The sequence below is a fragment of the Schistocerca gregaria genome, chromosome 1, assembly GCF_023897955.1.
Source record: "Schistocerca gregaria isolate iqSchGreg1 chromosome 1, iqSchGreg1.2, whole genome shotgun sequence".
Lineage (NCBI taxonomy): Eukaryota > Metazoa > Arthropoda > Insecta > Orthoptera > Acrididae > Schistocerca > Schistocerca gregaria.
In genome coordinates this window covers 737,607,732-737,623,970 of record NC_064920.1, presented here as the reverse complement: position 1 = coordinate 737,623,970, position 16,239 = coordinate 737,607,732, and the positions used below count along the sequence as shown (strand labels likewise).

Below are 16,239 nucleotides of genomic sequence, written 5' to 3'. Positions count from 1 at the left end.
AGCACGCCCTCGTATTAACGGTTATGAGGATTACTTTAGAAATAATGAACGGTTTACTTACTTCTTTTTGCAACTGTTCTGTTTTCATTTGGCTGGCACTTATACAAATTAGGAAACGAGATTTCTAAAATTTACCTCTAGTAGACGTATATAAAATTAAATGTAGCGTAATAAATTACGTGGGTGACTAGTTTCGAGACACCAAGTTCATTTTTAAAGCCAGACCTTTTAAATCTGATACTTTCCTGACTTCATGTTGGAAATACGTAGAAAATGTAGTGTACTTATTTTTCTTAGAATTTCCGTCCTTCAAATGAAGTACCATGAACACCAATCTGCAGTTCAGGATAGGACTTTATAATCAATTTTGTAATTTACAGCTATAATAAATAAAATCTCAAAAGTGGTGCAATTTAGCCACCTTTACTATAAGATACTTTAGTTTGACTCACAGCTGGCGAGCACGTTGTTTGTATCGCATTAGCACTCACCATCGTGGGATCCTGAAACAAAAGAGAAACGTATTAGTAAACATCTCTGAATAAAAGAAGCATATGAATTTTCTAAAACAGTACATTTCTACTTATGTACTTAGATTTCATTCTAAAATATACCTCAGAATTAATCACAAATCAGATCACACACACACACACACACACACACACACACACACACACACACACACACACACACAGAGAGACACACACAGAGAGAGAGAGAGAGAGAGAGAGAGAGAGAGAGAGAGAGAGAGAGAGATGCAATTCCGTGAAGAGAGAAGCACGAGAGGAAGCGTAGCGCTACATTACAGCATGCACCCACGGGGACATGCCATAAGAGAATATGAGAGGACAGACAGGTATGGGGGCTGAAGGTATGTAACCACGGCACTGATAACTCTACAGTAGAGTCGGATAATAATGCAATGTCATCCGTACAAGACGTGACAGGCAAAGATGATGAGGAATTAAGGGTAAGGAGGTGGAACATCAATGAAGAATCTAGCTAACTACTGTAATTAGTGCAGCATGGATAATAAACACGACATAAACTGGACATAAATTAAGCTCCTTCGCTATGGGCAATGTTGAGATACCATTATTCCTGTTGACAATAAACTCAATTAAATATCAACGGTGCACGCGCCGTTTTCACCATAAAAGTAACAGAGCTAATCATAAGTATAAAATACAGTTCAACACTGATACTGAAGACCGAAATCTGGGAGAAGTATTATTCCCTACACAAACCTGACGGTATGAGAAAATAATCGGAAAATGTATATTTTCAAAAGTAGTTAGGGATAAACATACCAACAATAAATGTTTTCTCAAATAAAGTCTGAGGTGTTCTACTGGTTTACTCGGGGAATACCTTTCATTAATTAAATCATTTCGGGAAAAAACAACGATAATGAAATCTTTTAATGTCAGTTAAGTTTTTGAGAACAACAATTAGATTTGGATCAATATATTTAAGGGGGGAATCCTTGCTAAATAACACAAAATATACTCAGGAGCCCTCTGTACCGACACAAGGGTATGTACCGTTACGTAATTGGAATATCCGGTTTATTATGAAATACACAACGAGGAAGAGAAAACGGAACAAACAGTTACCCAACATCTGCTACGTCTTATGCAACGATTTATGGAAAATAGAAAAAAACGACACTAGAATCATCACAACAGGTTACAGATACTGGCTACAGCGTGTCGGGTCATAAAAGACTGTGAAAATATTGAAGTCACTGTGTAATGGTGAACAGGGTGGAGGCGAGAATAACTTAAAGTTGCTCATGTATTGGTGCATTTCTGTTTTACAGTGAGTACAATTTTTATAATACAAAAAACCAAGGTAACTGTCCATTATGATTCTTCGTTTAAACAAACTGGAGCCAAAGCTAAACATACTGTCAAAGAGGACAGTGGAAGCAATTCATCGATCAAGCGGAGTACAAAACTAGGGTACAGTTTTCCTTCTCACAGCGCAGGTGATCGTTAGTGATACGGCAAGGCATAGCATAGCATCTCTCTCAAATAAAACTGCGAGGCTTACGCGAGTAGAATTAATTTCACATCCCTTGGACATACGGCGACAATCGTGAACAGGATCGTAGTCCGGCCTGGACACTATAATTATGGGCCATAGTAGGCGCTGTTTTACAGCCGACGGCTTGTCCTGAGCGCCAGATGAGTAAACACTTGTTTTGATTCATTAAGTGCAGCCGCGAGTGCCGCGCGTTAAGGCTTCGCCCAAATTACCACTTGGCCACTCACCTAGCCTCCAGACATCGCGCCTACTGTGACGTATGTAGAGTTCGAAAGACGTCTAGATTCAGCAAGTCATCATCTTCTGTACTCCTATCTGGTTCAGATTAACAGACGCTAACACAAAGATTCAGAAGTGCTAGACATATTAAAGAACTGTACAGCACTTCCCGTGGCATGTTCTAAAGTCTAGTATGTATGTACGTCCCGACGATGTTAAATTTTTATATACTTTAAAATACAAAAACTATAGTAAGCACTCGAATCGAAGAATTTCAGAAACTCAAGAGTAGCTGCATTTTTGTAAAAGAAAAACTGGGGTTTTCGAGCACTAATTACCTGATCACATACATGGACTGTCTGACGTTCAGTCGTACTCGCAATGCGTCGGGGGATAGTCACAATTACTTTAGGTATCTTCACTAAATGAACGTGATGGGAACAGATTAGAAACAGGAATACGGAAGCATCCATGTTTTCCACAGCCACTCACGGAGCTAAGAGCTAGCTTGTTTGAAACCAAAACAGAGGCAACGAATCAAAAACGATGTTGCGTTTTGTTACCTGTATCGTACTGAATCGGTCAGCAAGAAAGAAGATCGTTAAAAAAAAAAAATCGATTCGTCCATGTAGTGAAGAAGAACGCTCGCTGCAGTCGTTCACATGGTCTATCTGATGCAACATGCAAACAATTCGACTACGCAATGTAATTACCTCACTGTAGGCCATGAAACGTTCTACTGGTGTTCAGAAGTATAATTATCTTCATTAAACTGTTTTCATAACAATCGCTTGCATCGGTTTTAATTATGGGACAAGATTAATCAGTGCCAAATCCAGAGGAGATGGCTTGTGCCTTGGTGCTGTCTGATAGCATTCAGAGAATTTCTGATTAGCCTCCTGCATAAAAAGATATATGGACATGACAAGAGTTAATACACAAATTCAGATATGTTTCTTTCCACAGCAACAGCGACATTTACTGTTACTTAAGACAAAAAAATCCATGCCCGAGCCTTCGAACAAACTATTTATCAGTTACCTATTAGCTCTACAATCTAACACAAAGCTGAAAAAGCATCAGCCTCACTCCTCGTCCAACAACCGGTCCACCAAACCTCACACCTCTTATCTACTGAGTTCAGAGTAGCTCCTGAAAGTCTTTCAACATCGGCCTTTCTGACAATAAGTACCTTGTATACACAGAATTTGCTCGCAAAATTCTTCGAAGTGACTGATAATGTTAATGCTTACAGTTAAATCACCTTCAGAATATCTGCGGGTGTCTGACACAATTGTTCACATTTGTATAAGAGGTAATCAAATGAAAATGAGACGGATGGAAAAAAAGAGTAGGTAAACTGTTTGTTACTTCAAAAGTAGTCGCCCTAACTGTTAATACATTTATCACACTGTGAGACAAGACAGGAAATTCCTTCATTGGAAAAATGTTTGTGTGTTGCCTCGGAATCATGATTGTACGCACGACTATGGAAATTTTTGAAAACGTAGTCAGCGATCTTAAAAGTAGTTAAAATTTGAAACGATCTTGATCTTGTTAAAATATTTTTTTATTGCAGTGAGTGGCCGGTTTCGACTCTATGAAAGAGTCATCTTCAGACTCCAGAGCGGTGGATGGACACTGCTAGATGAGTTACACGAGCGTCGAGGGTTGACGGAACTCATCTAGCAATGTCCATCCACCGCTCTGGAGCCTGAAAATAACTATTTCATATAGTCGAAAACGGCTACTCACTCCAATAAATTTTTTTTAACAAGATTGCGATCAAGAGTTTTAAATTTTAATTGTACCCAAGCATGCACCTCGTCGTCCGAGAGAAATACAGTAGACGGCCACTAATGTCTTTCATCAAGACACCAAGAACAAGGTAGTCGCATGGGGCGAGATCGGGATTGTATGAAGGATGACCAACGACTTTCCAGCGAAACTTATGCATTGCAGCCGAAACAACCTTGGCAATATCTGAGCGGGCAACGCGGTTCCGTAGGGCATGGCAAACATGGTTCCATAAAAGTTTGTCCGTTTTGTCTCCCAACAGGATAAATGTATTAACAGAGATGGTGATTACTTTTGAAATAATAAATAGTTTGATTACTTTTTTGCCTCTGTCTCGCGTTCGATACTGATCACTTTTAAAATTGAATTTGAGTCGGAAATCAGATGATTGTGTGCGATATATATCTATTTTGTCTGCTTCTTACAGCCAATTAAAACAAAGATGACTTCGCCCATCATTAATTTCATCTATGTCACAATGGCCAGAAAAGCTTCCCATGTCACGAACATTTAGGACAGGATAGACACTTGTGTAAAAATGTTCAAGGTGAGTCAATTACTTTCCTGAAATTAGTTACACTTTGACTTACGGAAATCCACCTTCTACATCTACATCCACATCCACATCCACACTCCGCAAGCCACCTGACAGTGTGTGGCGAAGAGTACCATGAGTACCTGTATCGGTTCTCCCTTCTATTCCAGTCTCGTATTGTTCATGGAAAGAAGGATTGTCGGTATGCCTCTGTGTGGGCTCTAATCTCTCTGATTTTATCCTCATGGTCTCTTCGCGAGATATACGTAGGAGGGAGCAATATACTGCTTGACTCCTCGGTGAAGGCATGTTCTCAAAATTTCATCAAAAGCCCGTACCGAGCAACTGAGCGTCTCTCCTGCAAAGTCTTCCACTGGAGTTTACCTATCATCTCCGTAAAGCTTTCGCGATTACTAAATAATCCTGTAACGAAGCGCGCTGCTCTCCGTTGGATCTTCTCTACCTCTTCCATCAACCCTATCTGGTACGGATCCCACACTACTGAGCAGTATTCAAGCAGTGGGCGAACAAGTGTACTGTACCCTACTTCCTTTATTTTCGCATTGCATTTCCTTAGGATTCTTCGAATGAATCTCAGTCTGGCATCTGATTTACCGACGATCAACTTTATATGATCATTCCATTTTAAATCACTCCTAATGCGTACTCCCAGATAATTTATGAAATTAACCTGCTATATTGTAGCTAAATGATAAGGGATCTTTTTTTTCTATGTATTCGAAGCACATTACATTTGTCTACATTGAGATCCAGTTGATATTCCCTGCACCATGCGTCAATTAGCTCCTCCTGTATTTCAATACAATTTTCCATTGTTACAACCTCTCGATATACCACAGCATCATCTGCAAAAAGCCTCAGTGAACTTCCGATGTCATCCACAAGGTCATTTATGTATATTTTCAATAGTAACGGTCCTATGACACCCCCCTGCGGCACACCTGAAATCACTCTTACTTCGGAAGACTTCTCTCCATTGAGAAGGACATGCTGCGTTCTGTTATGTAGGGACTCTTCAATGCAATCACACAATTGGTCTGATAGTCCATATGCTCTTACTTTGTTCATTAAACGACTGTGGGGAACTGTATCGAACGTCTTGCGGAAGTCAAGAAACACTGCATCTTCCTGGGAACCCGTGTCTATGGTCCTCTGAGTCTCGTGGACGAATAGCGTGAGCTGTGTTTCACACGATCGTCTTTTTCGAAATCCATGCTGATTCCTACAGAGTCTAGTCTCCAGTCTCTCATCTTCTGCTTAAGGCTATCAGCAAAGGAACGATCCTCGCCTGGGAGTGGGGCTGCCCTGTCCCACTGACACGAAATGACACCCACCCTGCAGTCATCCACGTGCCGGACTTTTGTGTAAAAAATGAGTTCTTGAATTACAATCTGGTAACCAGGCAAGCGTAATACATTACTAAAGCTGCCGGAGACTGCAAAGACATCTACTCAAACTTTTACTGGTGACCGCTCGAGATGAGTTTTACCAAATTTGTGTCTGGTTGACGTCGTTCATACTTGTCCAGATCAGGCGTTTACACCAGCGGCACTGAGCCCCAGACTACGATGTGTAACGTGAGGGTGCACACAATATTTTATAACAGCGATTATACGAGGAACATAATTTGAATGTGTGCTCAGATTTAACAAGCTTGTCCCGAACGTCGAATTATGTCAAATTTGATCAGAAAGTCTGAGAGACTGCTTCCTCCGGGGGAGCGGCGGCGGGCCGCAGCAGAGGCGGCGCGGGAGGCGGGGTGGCCGATAATTTAGGCCTATTAAAAGGGGGCGTCGGGGGCCGGGGCGCTCCAGAGGTGCAATAAGCCGGCATGCCTGTGGCTTCCTGTCTTCGCTGCAATTACCGTCCTGGCCATTACACAGGAAGCGGCCGCCGAGCCGAGCCGAGGCCGGCGCCCATTACGCCCTGCCGGGCCCGGCATGCCCTCCGCCGGTCAAGGACTCACCTGCCGGGCCAAAGTGCTCCCAGCCAGCCACTTACCTGCCGCAGGCTGCGTGACAAACGTTCTGACCCCGTAATTCAATCACACAGATTTACCCGTCTCAGGCGCTCTCAGCGTAGTCGGACATGTGGGGCGTTCAGTGCGCGACGGTATCAAGTCACAACGAGAAAATTCTGAGTAAAATAGACAAAATGTTTGCTGAATACAGGGAAAACGTTTACACCATCTTAAATGTTTGAATTATACAAAGTATTTTGTATAAAGTATTCTCATGCTGAAGAAGGGCAAATATAAGTGTTATTACATGCTACCTCGAATGGAAATGTAAAAATTTGGACTTGATTCTTTAGTTCAAAAATGGTTCAAATGGTTCTGAGCCCTATGGGACTTAACATCTGAGGTCATGAGTCCCCTAGAACTTAGAACTACTTAAGCCTAACTAACCTACGGACATCACAAACATCATTGCCCGAGGCAGGATTCGAACCTGCGACCGTAGCAGTGGCGGGGTTCCTGACTGTAGCGCCTAGAACCTCTCGGTCTTTAGTGCACGGAGTGTATAGTAGTTATATCTTCCTCTTTATTCTAGTCTTCAGATTTTATTAACAATACAGTTTAGAAAATACATTCATTGAATATATAATTACTGTCCCTGTCTGTACTTGTAACAAATATTTCCAAACAACAAGTTATACAATTAAGATTGAAAAAAAAATGTCTTTCACCTGCTTGCCCTTGAAAACCTGAGGAAGCACTCGTAGCAATGTCACACGGTAGGTTCTTGGAAAAATGGTGGAATATATAGCAGTAAATCCTATATGCCCCTTCTCTTCTCTTCTGTTATTGGTCCAAGTTTGGCATAAAAATGGCCCTGCCGGATGTTACGAAAGTAGTCACGGGACGGCCAGTGTTCTTTGTTAAGTCATTTTCGTCAAACTACACATCAAGATTCAGCATCTGCTTAATCGAAAAATGTTCAAATGTGTGTAAAATCGTATGGGACTTAACTGCTAAGGTCATCAGTCCCTAAGCTTACACACTACTTAACCGAAATTATCCTAAGGACAAACACACACACCCATGCCCGAGGGAGGATTCGAATCTCTGCCGGGACCAGCCGCATCTGCTTAATCATAATGTAGACATTTCATAGTCAGCCAGTTGATGCCATAATCCTCCATTTTTTTCCCAGTTCCGTACTCAATTCACCAAGTTTCCTGTGGATATGAAGTTTGCAAACTTTATTTTAGTGCCTTCAGATCTGGTGTACTTTTCGTTGCTTGTCTCGCGATACTTCCTAAACACTTTCTCCACTAAAGGCGAAATCACTACTGCTAGGTAAGTAAGAATGTCCTGCTAGCAACAATTTAAGTTTAATGGCCGAGACTTCATACTCGGATCTTGATGTAACTGCATGCGAGACAATAACATTTTAAAGTTCCTATTTTCGCCAGTGCAGACTATGAATATAAGTTTATTTTATTATGTGTAGAGGTTTCATACCTTTACAGATGTATTTTTCAGCCAGTTTCAGTTAATGCTGTTATGACACTGTTTATTCCGAATCTTGGGTCCTTGTTTGGTTACGACATTGTATGTCATGCTCATGCTTAATACTTGCAGAAATACCTCCGCTCGGATTGTTTGTCTTACGTCAAGGATTTTTTTTTGTTCAGTTGCTCTGTGCGGTTTGGTTGATACGATAATAATTCATGTTGTCATGGAGATATTAAGTTTTCCATTTTAGCTAATGTAATAATGTCATTACTTTCTTTCTATGCTAGATTGTTACGTGTTCCAGTTACTGTAGTCGAATTATAAATAATCTCGTTTATTTCTTCACTCTTTACGAGTAATTAGCGGAGTATGTCTGGTGTAGCTTCGAAAACGATCTCAGGGGCGTGTATCTGTATGTGAAGTGTCGATAACTGAAGCTCGTAAGTACGAGCTGAATGGCAGATTTCATGGATTCGGTGTATTTTTTAAATGTTGACACCATATCAAGTGCATTGCGCTTTGAGTCAATGCTGGAATTTTTTTTTTTTTTTTTTTTTTTTGGTACTGAGACTTGCGTGAACTAAGGCAGCAGCAAAGTCATACGCTTCGGCTCCGCCTATTCACAGCAAGAGACCTAGCATACTGAAGAAAACAGTGTCCCATTCATTTACAAGCTCGCATGGCGACTGCGCCTTCACAATCGTATAGCTATCTGAAACACTGATAATGCTGGGCGCACAAAACGATTTTCTTTTTTGTAAATTATGACCTAATAGTGGCGAGAGAATCCTTTTCAAATGCTGTATTTCTCAACACTGTAATTTCTTGGAGGGAGGGAGAGAGAGAGGGGGAGGGAGAGAGAGAGAGAGAGAGAGAGAGAGAAGAGAGAGAGAGAGAGAGAGAGAGAGAGGAGTCAGAAGCAAACTCTAGATCGCCGCCTGTTTAACACAATGTGGCCTCGAAAGTTCCTGGCTGAGTCAGTTATCCAATTCTGTAATCACCAATATAAAATAGCGACCCACAGTTTGTAAAAAGACGCCAGGAACAAAGCAACAAGTGTCCTCCCTCTAGAAGCACGCTACGTTAAGTACCTGGACAAAATTAAATCTGAGAATTTCGAAACCTCACATAAAGAACGGCGACCTGTATATGTACTAACAATGGGATATCACCTTCAACCACCTATCCCGAATATTTTAAATATTTCTTATAGACAACAAAGTCGTTAAATTCACTGAAGTACTTCCTTGTAAAAATGGTGAAAAGCCATTAATTCCAAGGAAGCATCCTGGTAAACTATAAAATGAAATCATTTTATAACATTGCTGGTCGGGAGGCCCCATTCGGGGAAGTTCGGCCGCCGCATTGCAAGTTCTTTTTAGGTGACGCCACATCGGCGACTTGCGGGTCAATGATGATAAAGGTCACACAACACCCAGTCCCTTACCGGGAATCGAACCCGGGCGCTTGCGTGGTAAGCGGTAAAGCTACCGCTACGCTATGGAGGCGGACCTGGTAAACTATGACAACGTACAACAATACCGTCGGACATGAATCAAAGTAGTACACTTCCTGAATTCGAGGAGGAGGAGGCGATTAGTGTTTAACGTATCGTCGAAAACAAGGTCATTAGAGACGGAGCAGAAGCTCGGATTAGGGAAGGAAATCGGTCGTGACATTTCAAAGGAACCATCCATGCATTTACCTGAAGCGATTTAGGGAAATCACGGAAAACTTTAATTAGGATGGCCGGACGCTGGTTTGAACCGTCGTCCTCCCGAACGTGAGTGCAGTCTGCTAACCACTGCGCCACCTCGCTAGGTTCTAAATTCGAGTCCACTGTCTGCCTGCTAGAAGCAATTCAGCTCCTTGTACGGCTTACACATCAGTAGAGAGTATAATATATTGGCGCCCAAAAGCCCTAATTACAGTGTTGAATTAGAAGTCAATTTCGTAACCTCGTGCTTGCGTGGGCATGTATGATCAAGCCAGAAAGATTCTAATCCAATCCTTGTATCTGCCTGTAGGCATGATCACCACTTGTAATTTTAATGATGAAAACAGCTCCGTTGCAACATATCTACGTAGAATAATTGTTATGATGTAAATTGATTCAGAGTAGCCGCCGTACATCCTGCCCCTGCCCTCCCCCTCCCCCTCCCCGCCCCTTCAGACCAGTCCGATATTATGATGGCTCTGAGCACTATGGGACTCAACTGCTGTGGTCATGAGTCCCCTAGAACTTAGAACTACTTAAACCTAACTAACCTAAGGACATCACACACATCCATGCCCGAGGCAGGATTCGAACCTGCGACCGTAGCAGTCGCACGGTTCCGGACTGCGCGCCTAGAACCGCGAGACCACCGCGGCGGCGATATCATGATTATGATTATGAGTGGTAGAATTTTCATTGATCGACGGAGGAACTCTGATTCAGACTTCACCAACATGGCATCTCTGTCAGCTCTCCAACTGAATATAAAAAAGTTTTTCAACGCATGCTGAGATAGTACATTTCTCTTTTTACCTTCGGTTATGCGGTGGCACGACTTGAAACTTGTCAGAAAGAGCAAACAAGCATTTCAAAACCAACAGAAGTACTTCTGAAAGTAAACATCTGAGGTTAAGCGTGCTATTAATGTGTAAAACAATAGTAAACGGTATTCAGTAGCCCGGTTTTGACAAGGTCGACTTGATTCATTGCATTATTCTTTCCTATGGAGGACATATAAGAGTACAAAAGAGCGAAGTATTCAATGTTTTATCTGCCTGTGTAGGCAAATAGCTCTTCCTGTTTACTTCCGAAGCCTACCGCGGCGGCGTGCTGACATCAGCGGGCTCGAACTTCGCTCGGCCGAGCTGTATTTGTGTGCTAAGTAATAGAGTATTTAAAGTTTCGTGTCTCATTTTCACCATGCAATTCCATCCAAAAACACACAAAATAAATGTTATTTGCACTTCAAACAATGCCTTACTGTTACTTTGAGCCTCTACCCACTTGAACTTCTTCAGTACCCAAAAGATCACGTCTGAATTCAACAGAAAGAACACCGCCCATCTGTTTCGTTCAGTTCTGTCAGTGCGCCTTCCTGACGGTTATTTTGAAACTACGGTGACACAGTGGTGCTCCAGAAGAATTTAATATGTTCGAATGTACACAGCCAATTCAGAACTGATCGGCAGGGCAGGAGAAGCGACGATTAACATCAATACTGTAAGAAGCCGTCAATCTAACTACAGCCTCTGAGCTGTGTCTCACAGCGTGACGGACAAACTGTACATTTAGTCGGAAGGTTGCGAATGCAAAAGCTGCAGAAAGGGATGTAACGGCATTCGTATTCAACCCGGCTGAAAAACTTTGGTTCATCTGTTATTCACGCGTATTTCATCTGGCTTTACTAACAAAAAGCTGCACAATTTCGGCTATGGACTGACGGCAGACACAGTTACACATAACATACAATGGAAACCGGCAACAGCAGATTACTGTCACCGGGGTCGTGAAGAAATCGCGATAGGGGCTCTCGAAATCGATCTTCTATCTCTACACTTCGGAAGCCACGTCACGATGTGCAGCGGGGAATACTTCTGGTATCACAATCGCTGTTCCATTCGCAAATGATGAGAGGAAGAACAATTGTCGGGGAACCTCCGTACTGGTTGAAACTTCTCGGATTTTGTCGTTTTGGTCGTTTCGCGAGGAGTACATGGGAAAAGGAAATATGTTGGCCAAATCTTTCGGAGCGTACACACTCGGAATTTCAATCGAAAACCTCCCCGTGATGCACAAAACTTCTCTTGCAGCTCCTGCCAGTGGAGTTTTATATGGGGCGTTCAAAACGAAACGAGCCGGAGTCTGGAGTGCGCAAACCGGTGACAGGAGGGCGTATCTAACGAGGTGTGGTTCCGACCAGAGCGTGGAAGTTCACAGCCCGTCACGTGACCATACAGAGCTAGGAGCAGTATGCATCAATTGTCCAACGCTGCCAGTCTCATTGCAAACAGTGACATGGAGGCGTCAACAGAAGAGCAAAGAGGCGCTGTTCGTTTTCTGACAGCGGAAGGAGTAGGAGGAACGGACATTCATCGACGAATGTCACAAGTGTACGGCGAACACTGCATGTCCCTTGCAAGAGTCAAAGCGTGGCACAAGCACTTCAGGCAAGGACAGAAGTCGTTATCCGATGATGCACGGTCTGGAGCACCTCACTGCATTACCGATGACATCGTCCAGCTGGTGGATGCACTCATTACACAGGACCGCCGAGTGAGAGTGAAAGCCACAGCGGATTGAGTGTAGGAAGTGTTCACACCATCATGAAGGAACGACGGCACATGCGCCAAGTGTGTGCCCAATGGGTGCCCCACAGTCTTCAACCACACCAGGAAGCATGTCGAATGGCCCACTGTATTGTTCATCTGCAGCGCTATGCTCGGGAAGGGAATGTGTTCCTGGCACGAGTGGTGGCTGGAGAAGAGTCATGGTGTCATCACTTCGAACCAGAATCAAAAAGACAACCCAGTGGAAGCATCCAGGGTCACCACCACTAAACACAGCTAAGACCATCCACACGAGTGCATGAAATGATATGCTGACATTCTTTGAGCAAGATGGCCCCCTTCTGACTCACTTCCTGCATCACGGGACAACAATGAATGCCCAGCATTACTCGCAAACCTTGACCACCCTTCGCCAAGCGATCACATCAAAACGATCAGGCATTATCACCATAGAGTCATTCTGCTCCACGACAATTCAAAGCCTCATACGGCCAACGCAGTCGCGGCACTACAGCAAAAACTCAAATGGGAGGTTCTCGGCCACCCTCCACACAGTCCGGACCTCTCTCCCTGTGATTACGCCGTTTCTGGTCCCCTTGAAAAACCTCTGTGGGACAAACGATTCACCTCGGACGACGACGTCCAGCTGTACGTACGAAACTGGTTAACATAGCACCCCTGGAATTTTATGAGACAGCCTTTCATCGCCTTGAGTCACAGTGGGAAAAGTGTCAACAGCCAGGGTCAATACTTCTAACATACAGGTACTGGCTTCTGTAATTATGCCTCCGGCTAGTTTGTTTTTGAACGCCCCTTATATGAGCCATGTATATTGTGCTTGAATTAAATTTCCCTGGCAGTCTTCCAATGAATCTCGGCCCATCATTTGCTTCTCACAGTACTTGTTTTCTGTGGGAATTGTACTTTACGTCGCTTCAGATGAAGAAGACTCGTCGGTATTTCAGGATAGTTACTGTTTCCAGAATGTCATAAATTGCGGATTTCTTTTCCTGTGTGTGTACAATACGTTACATTTATCTATGTTCAGGGTCAACTGCCAGAGTCTGTATCATTTATCAGTCCTCTTTGCAGGTCATTCTACAAACCGATACTGTATTCTGGCGTTGCTACTTTCTTATAGACAACTGCATCACCTGCAATCAGTCTCTAAGAGGTTCCGACGCTTTTTACTACATCATTTATACACACTGTAAACACTAATAGTCCTAGACACTTCCTTGGAGTATTCCTTGACACCTGTCGGCTTTGTTCCATTAAGAGCGACGTGCTGAGTTCTGTTTGCAACGAAGTCCTGAATCCAGTAAAAAAAAAAAAAAATGTAGTCCGATACTAGGTTACTTCGTATTTTTGTCACTAATCGGCAGTGTGGGGCGATATGAAATGTCTTTCTGAAGTCAAGGAACAGACCAACGTGGGCGTCGTTGTCTAGAGCGCTGTGGATCCCATGGAGGCACAGAGTGACCTGAGTTCCGCAAGGTCTCTGTTTGCGGAATCCTTGCTGATTTTTATGGAGGAAAATTTTTTTATTCTCCAAAAATGTCGTAATTCTTGAGCATACAACGTGTCCCATAATTTACAAGAGACTGAAGTCAACGATATACGTCTATAAGTATGTTCATTTGTCCTACTACCGTTCCTGAAATCGTGGCTCATCTACGCTTCTTTGCAGTCGCTAAGTAACGTTCGTTGCTACACCGATCTACGATAAACTGCTGCTAGAAGGGGAGCAAGTTCTTTCGCATAATGTCTGCAGAATCTTACAAGGTATGTCACCTAGTCCAGATGCCTTCTAGATTGTAGCTGCTTTTCTGTTTGGCAGCCGGTCGGAGTGGCCGAGCGGTTCTAGGCGCTAAAGTCTGGAACCGAGCGTCCGCTACGGCCGCAGGTTCGAATCCTGCCTCGGGCATGGATGATTGTGATGTCCTTAGGTTAGGTTAGGTTTTAGTAGTTCTAAGTTCTAGGGCACTGATGACCTCAGAATTTAAGTCCCTTAGTGCTCAGAGCCATTTCTGTTTGGCAATGAGTTATCTCGATTCCGCCATTTCGTCGCTCGTACGGTGAGTAAAAGGAAGGACCGTATTACGATCTTCCACGGTGAAACTATTTCTAAGAGAATTCAGCATTTCGGCTCTCTCTCTGTCATCTTCCATTCCGGTGCCGGTACGGTGATAGAGCCAAGCTGGAGCTTATTTTTCTTCGGTGCCACAAGCGTACCGGAGCACAGAGTTCTGCGATACGCTGGCGATAAAAAAGATACGCTGCGCGGAGGTCAGCGAATGAAACAAATGAGTGCGAGCGACAGGCAGGCAGGCGCAGGCCGCGGCGAGCGTCGTCTGGTCAGGACTACAAATTGGCTCAAGGTCCCGCTCCGGGACGGACGTCGCGGCAGCGGCAGCGACACCGGCTAACTAACACACCAAGGGAAACGGACAAATTTATTCAGGCTCGCTTCTTATTTATACTGGCCAGTGCCCAAAAAACTGGTTATCATTAATATATGGGCGGCGGGCCGGGGAGCGCGCGATGCTATCAGCGCGGCCGGATTTATTGTGGAGGCCGGCAGCGGCGGCGGCGGCGGCGGCACGGTCGGAGCGGCTCTCCGTGCCGTGCCAAGTCGCGCAGGCAGATTCCTGGCCCGCGGCCGCCGCCGCCGCCGCACAATGGCTCACTCAGAGCCGCGGGCGCGGAACAACAGCCGTGACGTCACTCACGGGCGCGCTGGCGCTGCCACGCCGCCGACACGCAACTATGTAGACTCTACACCATGAACAGATGTCTACGTGAATGCCGCTATCCTACAGATCTCTATCTCATGTGATGTCGAGCAGCAGCGAAGTTTGCCGGCCTAATATTGTCAGACTTCATACTGTCCTGATACAGAATTTGGGATGCACCGCTGAGAATTTTTTTTTTTCCGCCTCTACGGTGTACAGTAAAGTACGCTCTATAACGTGTTATATAAGAATATTAGTGATTTTTATGGTGACAACTATTTAATATAGAACTACTTTAGGGTTAAAGGAGACCACTCACCAAAAAGCAGAAGTGCTGAGTTGTCGATAGGTGCACACAAAAGAATGCAAAATTGCTAGCTTTTGGTGTTATCCTCTGACGAGCTAGATAAAATACCGAGTCTACCCAACAGCATGTAAGATGTGTGTGTGTGTGTGTGTGTGTGTGTGTGTGGTGTGTGTGTGTGTGTGTGTGTGTGATAACTCCGAAAACTAGCAAGTTTTCTTTGTCTTGCGTGTCCGTTTCGAAAACTCAAAGATTCTGCTTTTTGGAGAGTGGTCTCCTCTCAACCTGAAGTACGAGGGCTATTCGGATAGTAAGGAAAGATCGAATATAAGTCTCTCGCTGTACATGCCGCGTCAATTCAGGATAAAACTCCAAGCTTTCGACGACTACCTGCATGGTCGTCATCTGGGCTAAAACTGACTGTCGTGAAGTGGCGAGGCTCCCACTTTTATATGCAAAGCACGGCTTCTAACTGGCTGGAATACGTCATGGCTACAGCGATAAGGCGAGTAGTGAAGTGGTGCCCTCTACTTCCATAGATGTAGTTTCTATCCCGCGTTGCTTGCAGCGCCATCCCTTGAATCAGGAGGTGAAGTGTCGGAAGTTTTCCTCTGCGATTTTTCTTCTTCCAATGCACTCTTCCAGGTGTTGCTAAGTGCATAGCCGTTGTCTCTGTTAAAGTTATTATCGCTAAGTCTAATTTCGACCGCTTCCCGGATCTTCAAATAAAATCTTATGCTTGTTAAGCAGGCTATGCTCAGCCAACGCTGATTCTTTCCAAATACCTGTATTTCAGATGGCGCTGGGGCTCGATGCAACGGTCGGCAACGGTTCT

The 16,239-nt window shown here is 43.9% G+C and overlaps 1 protein-coding gene across 1 annotated transcript in view; it reads right to left on the bottom strand.

Annotated features, from left to right (window-relative positions):
* Positions 1 to 413: 413 nt before the first annotated feature.
* Positions 414 to 16,239, bottom strand: part of LOC126271580 (ankyrin repeat domain-containing protein SOWAHA) — a 389,485-nt gene continuing 373,659 nt past the window's right edge. Inside the window, exon 7 of the mRNA XM_049974167.1 lies at positions 414 to 503. Coding sequence (XP_049830124.1) covers positions 414 to 503 — 90 coding nt within the window. The remainder of the gene's footprint in view (positions 504 to 16,239) is intronic.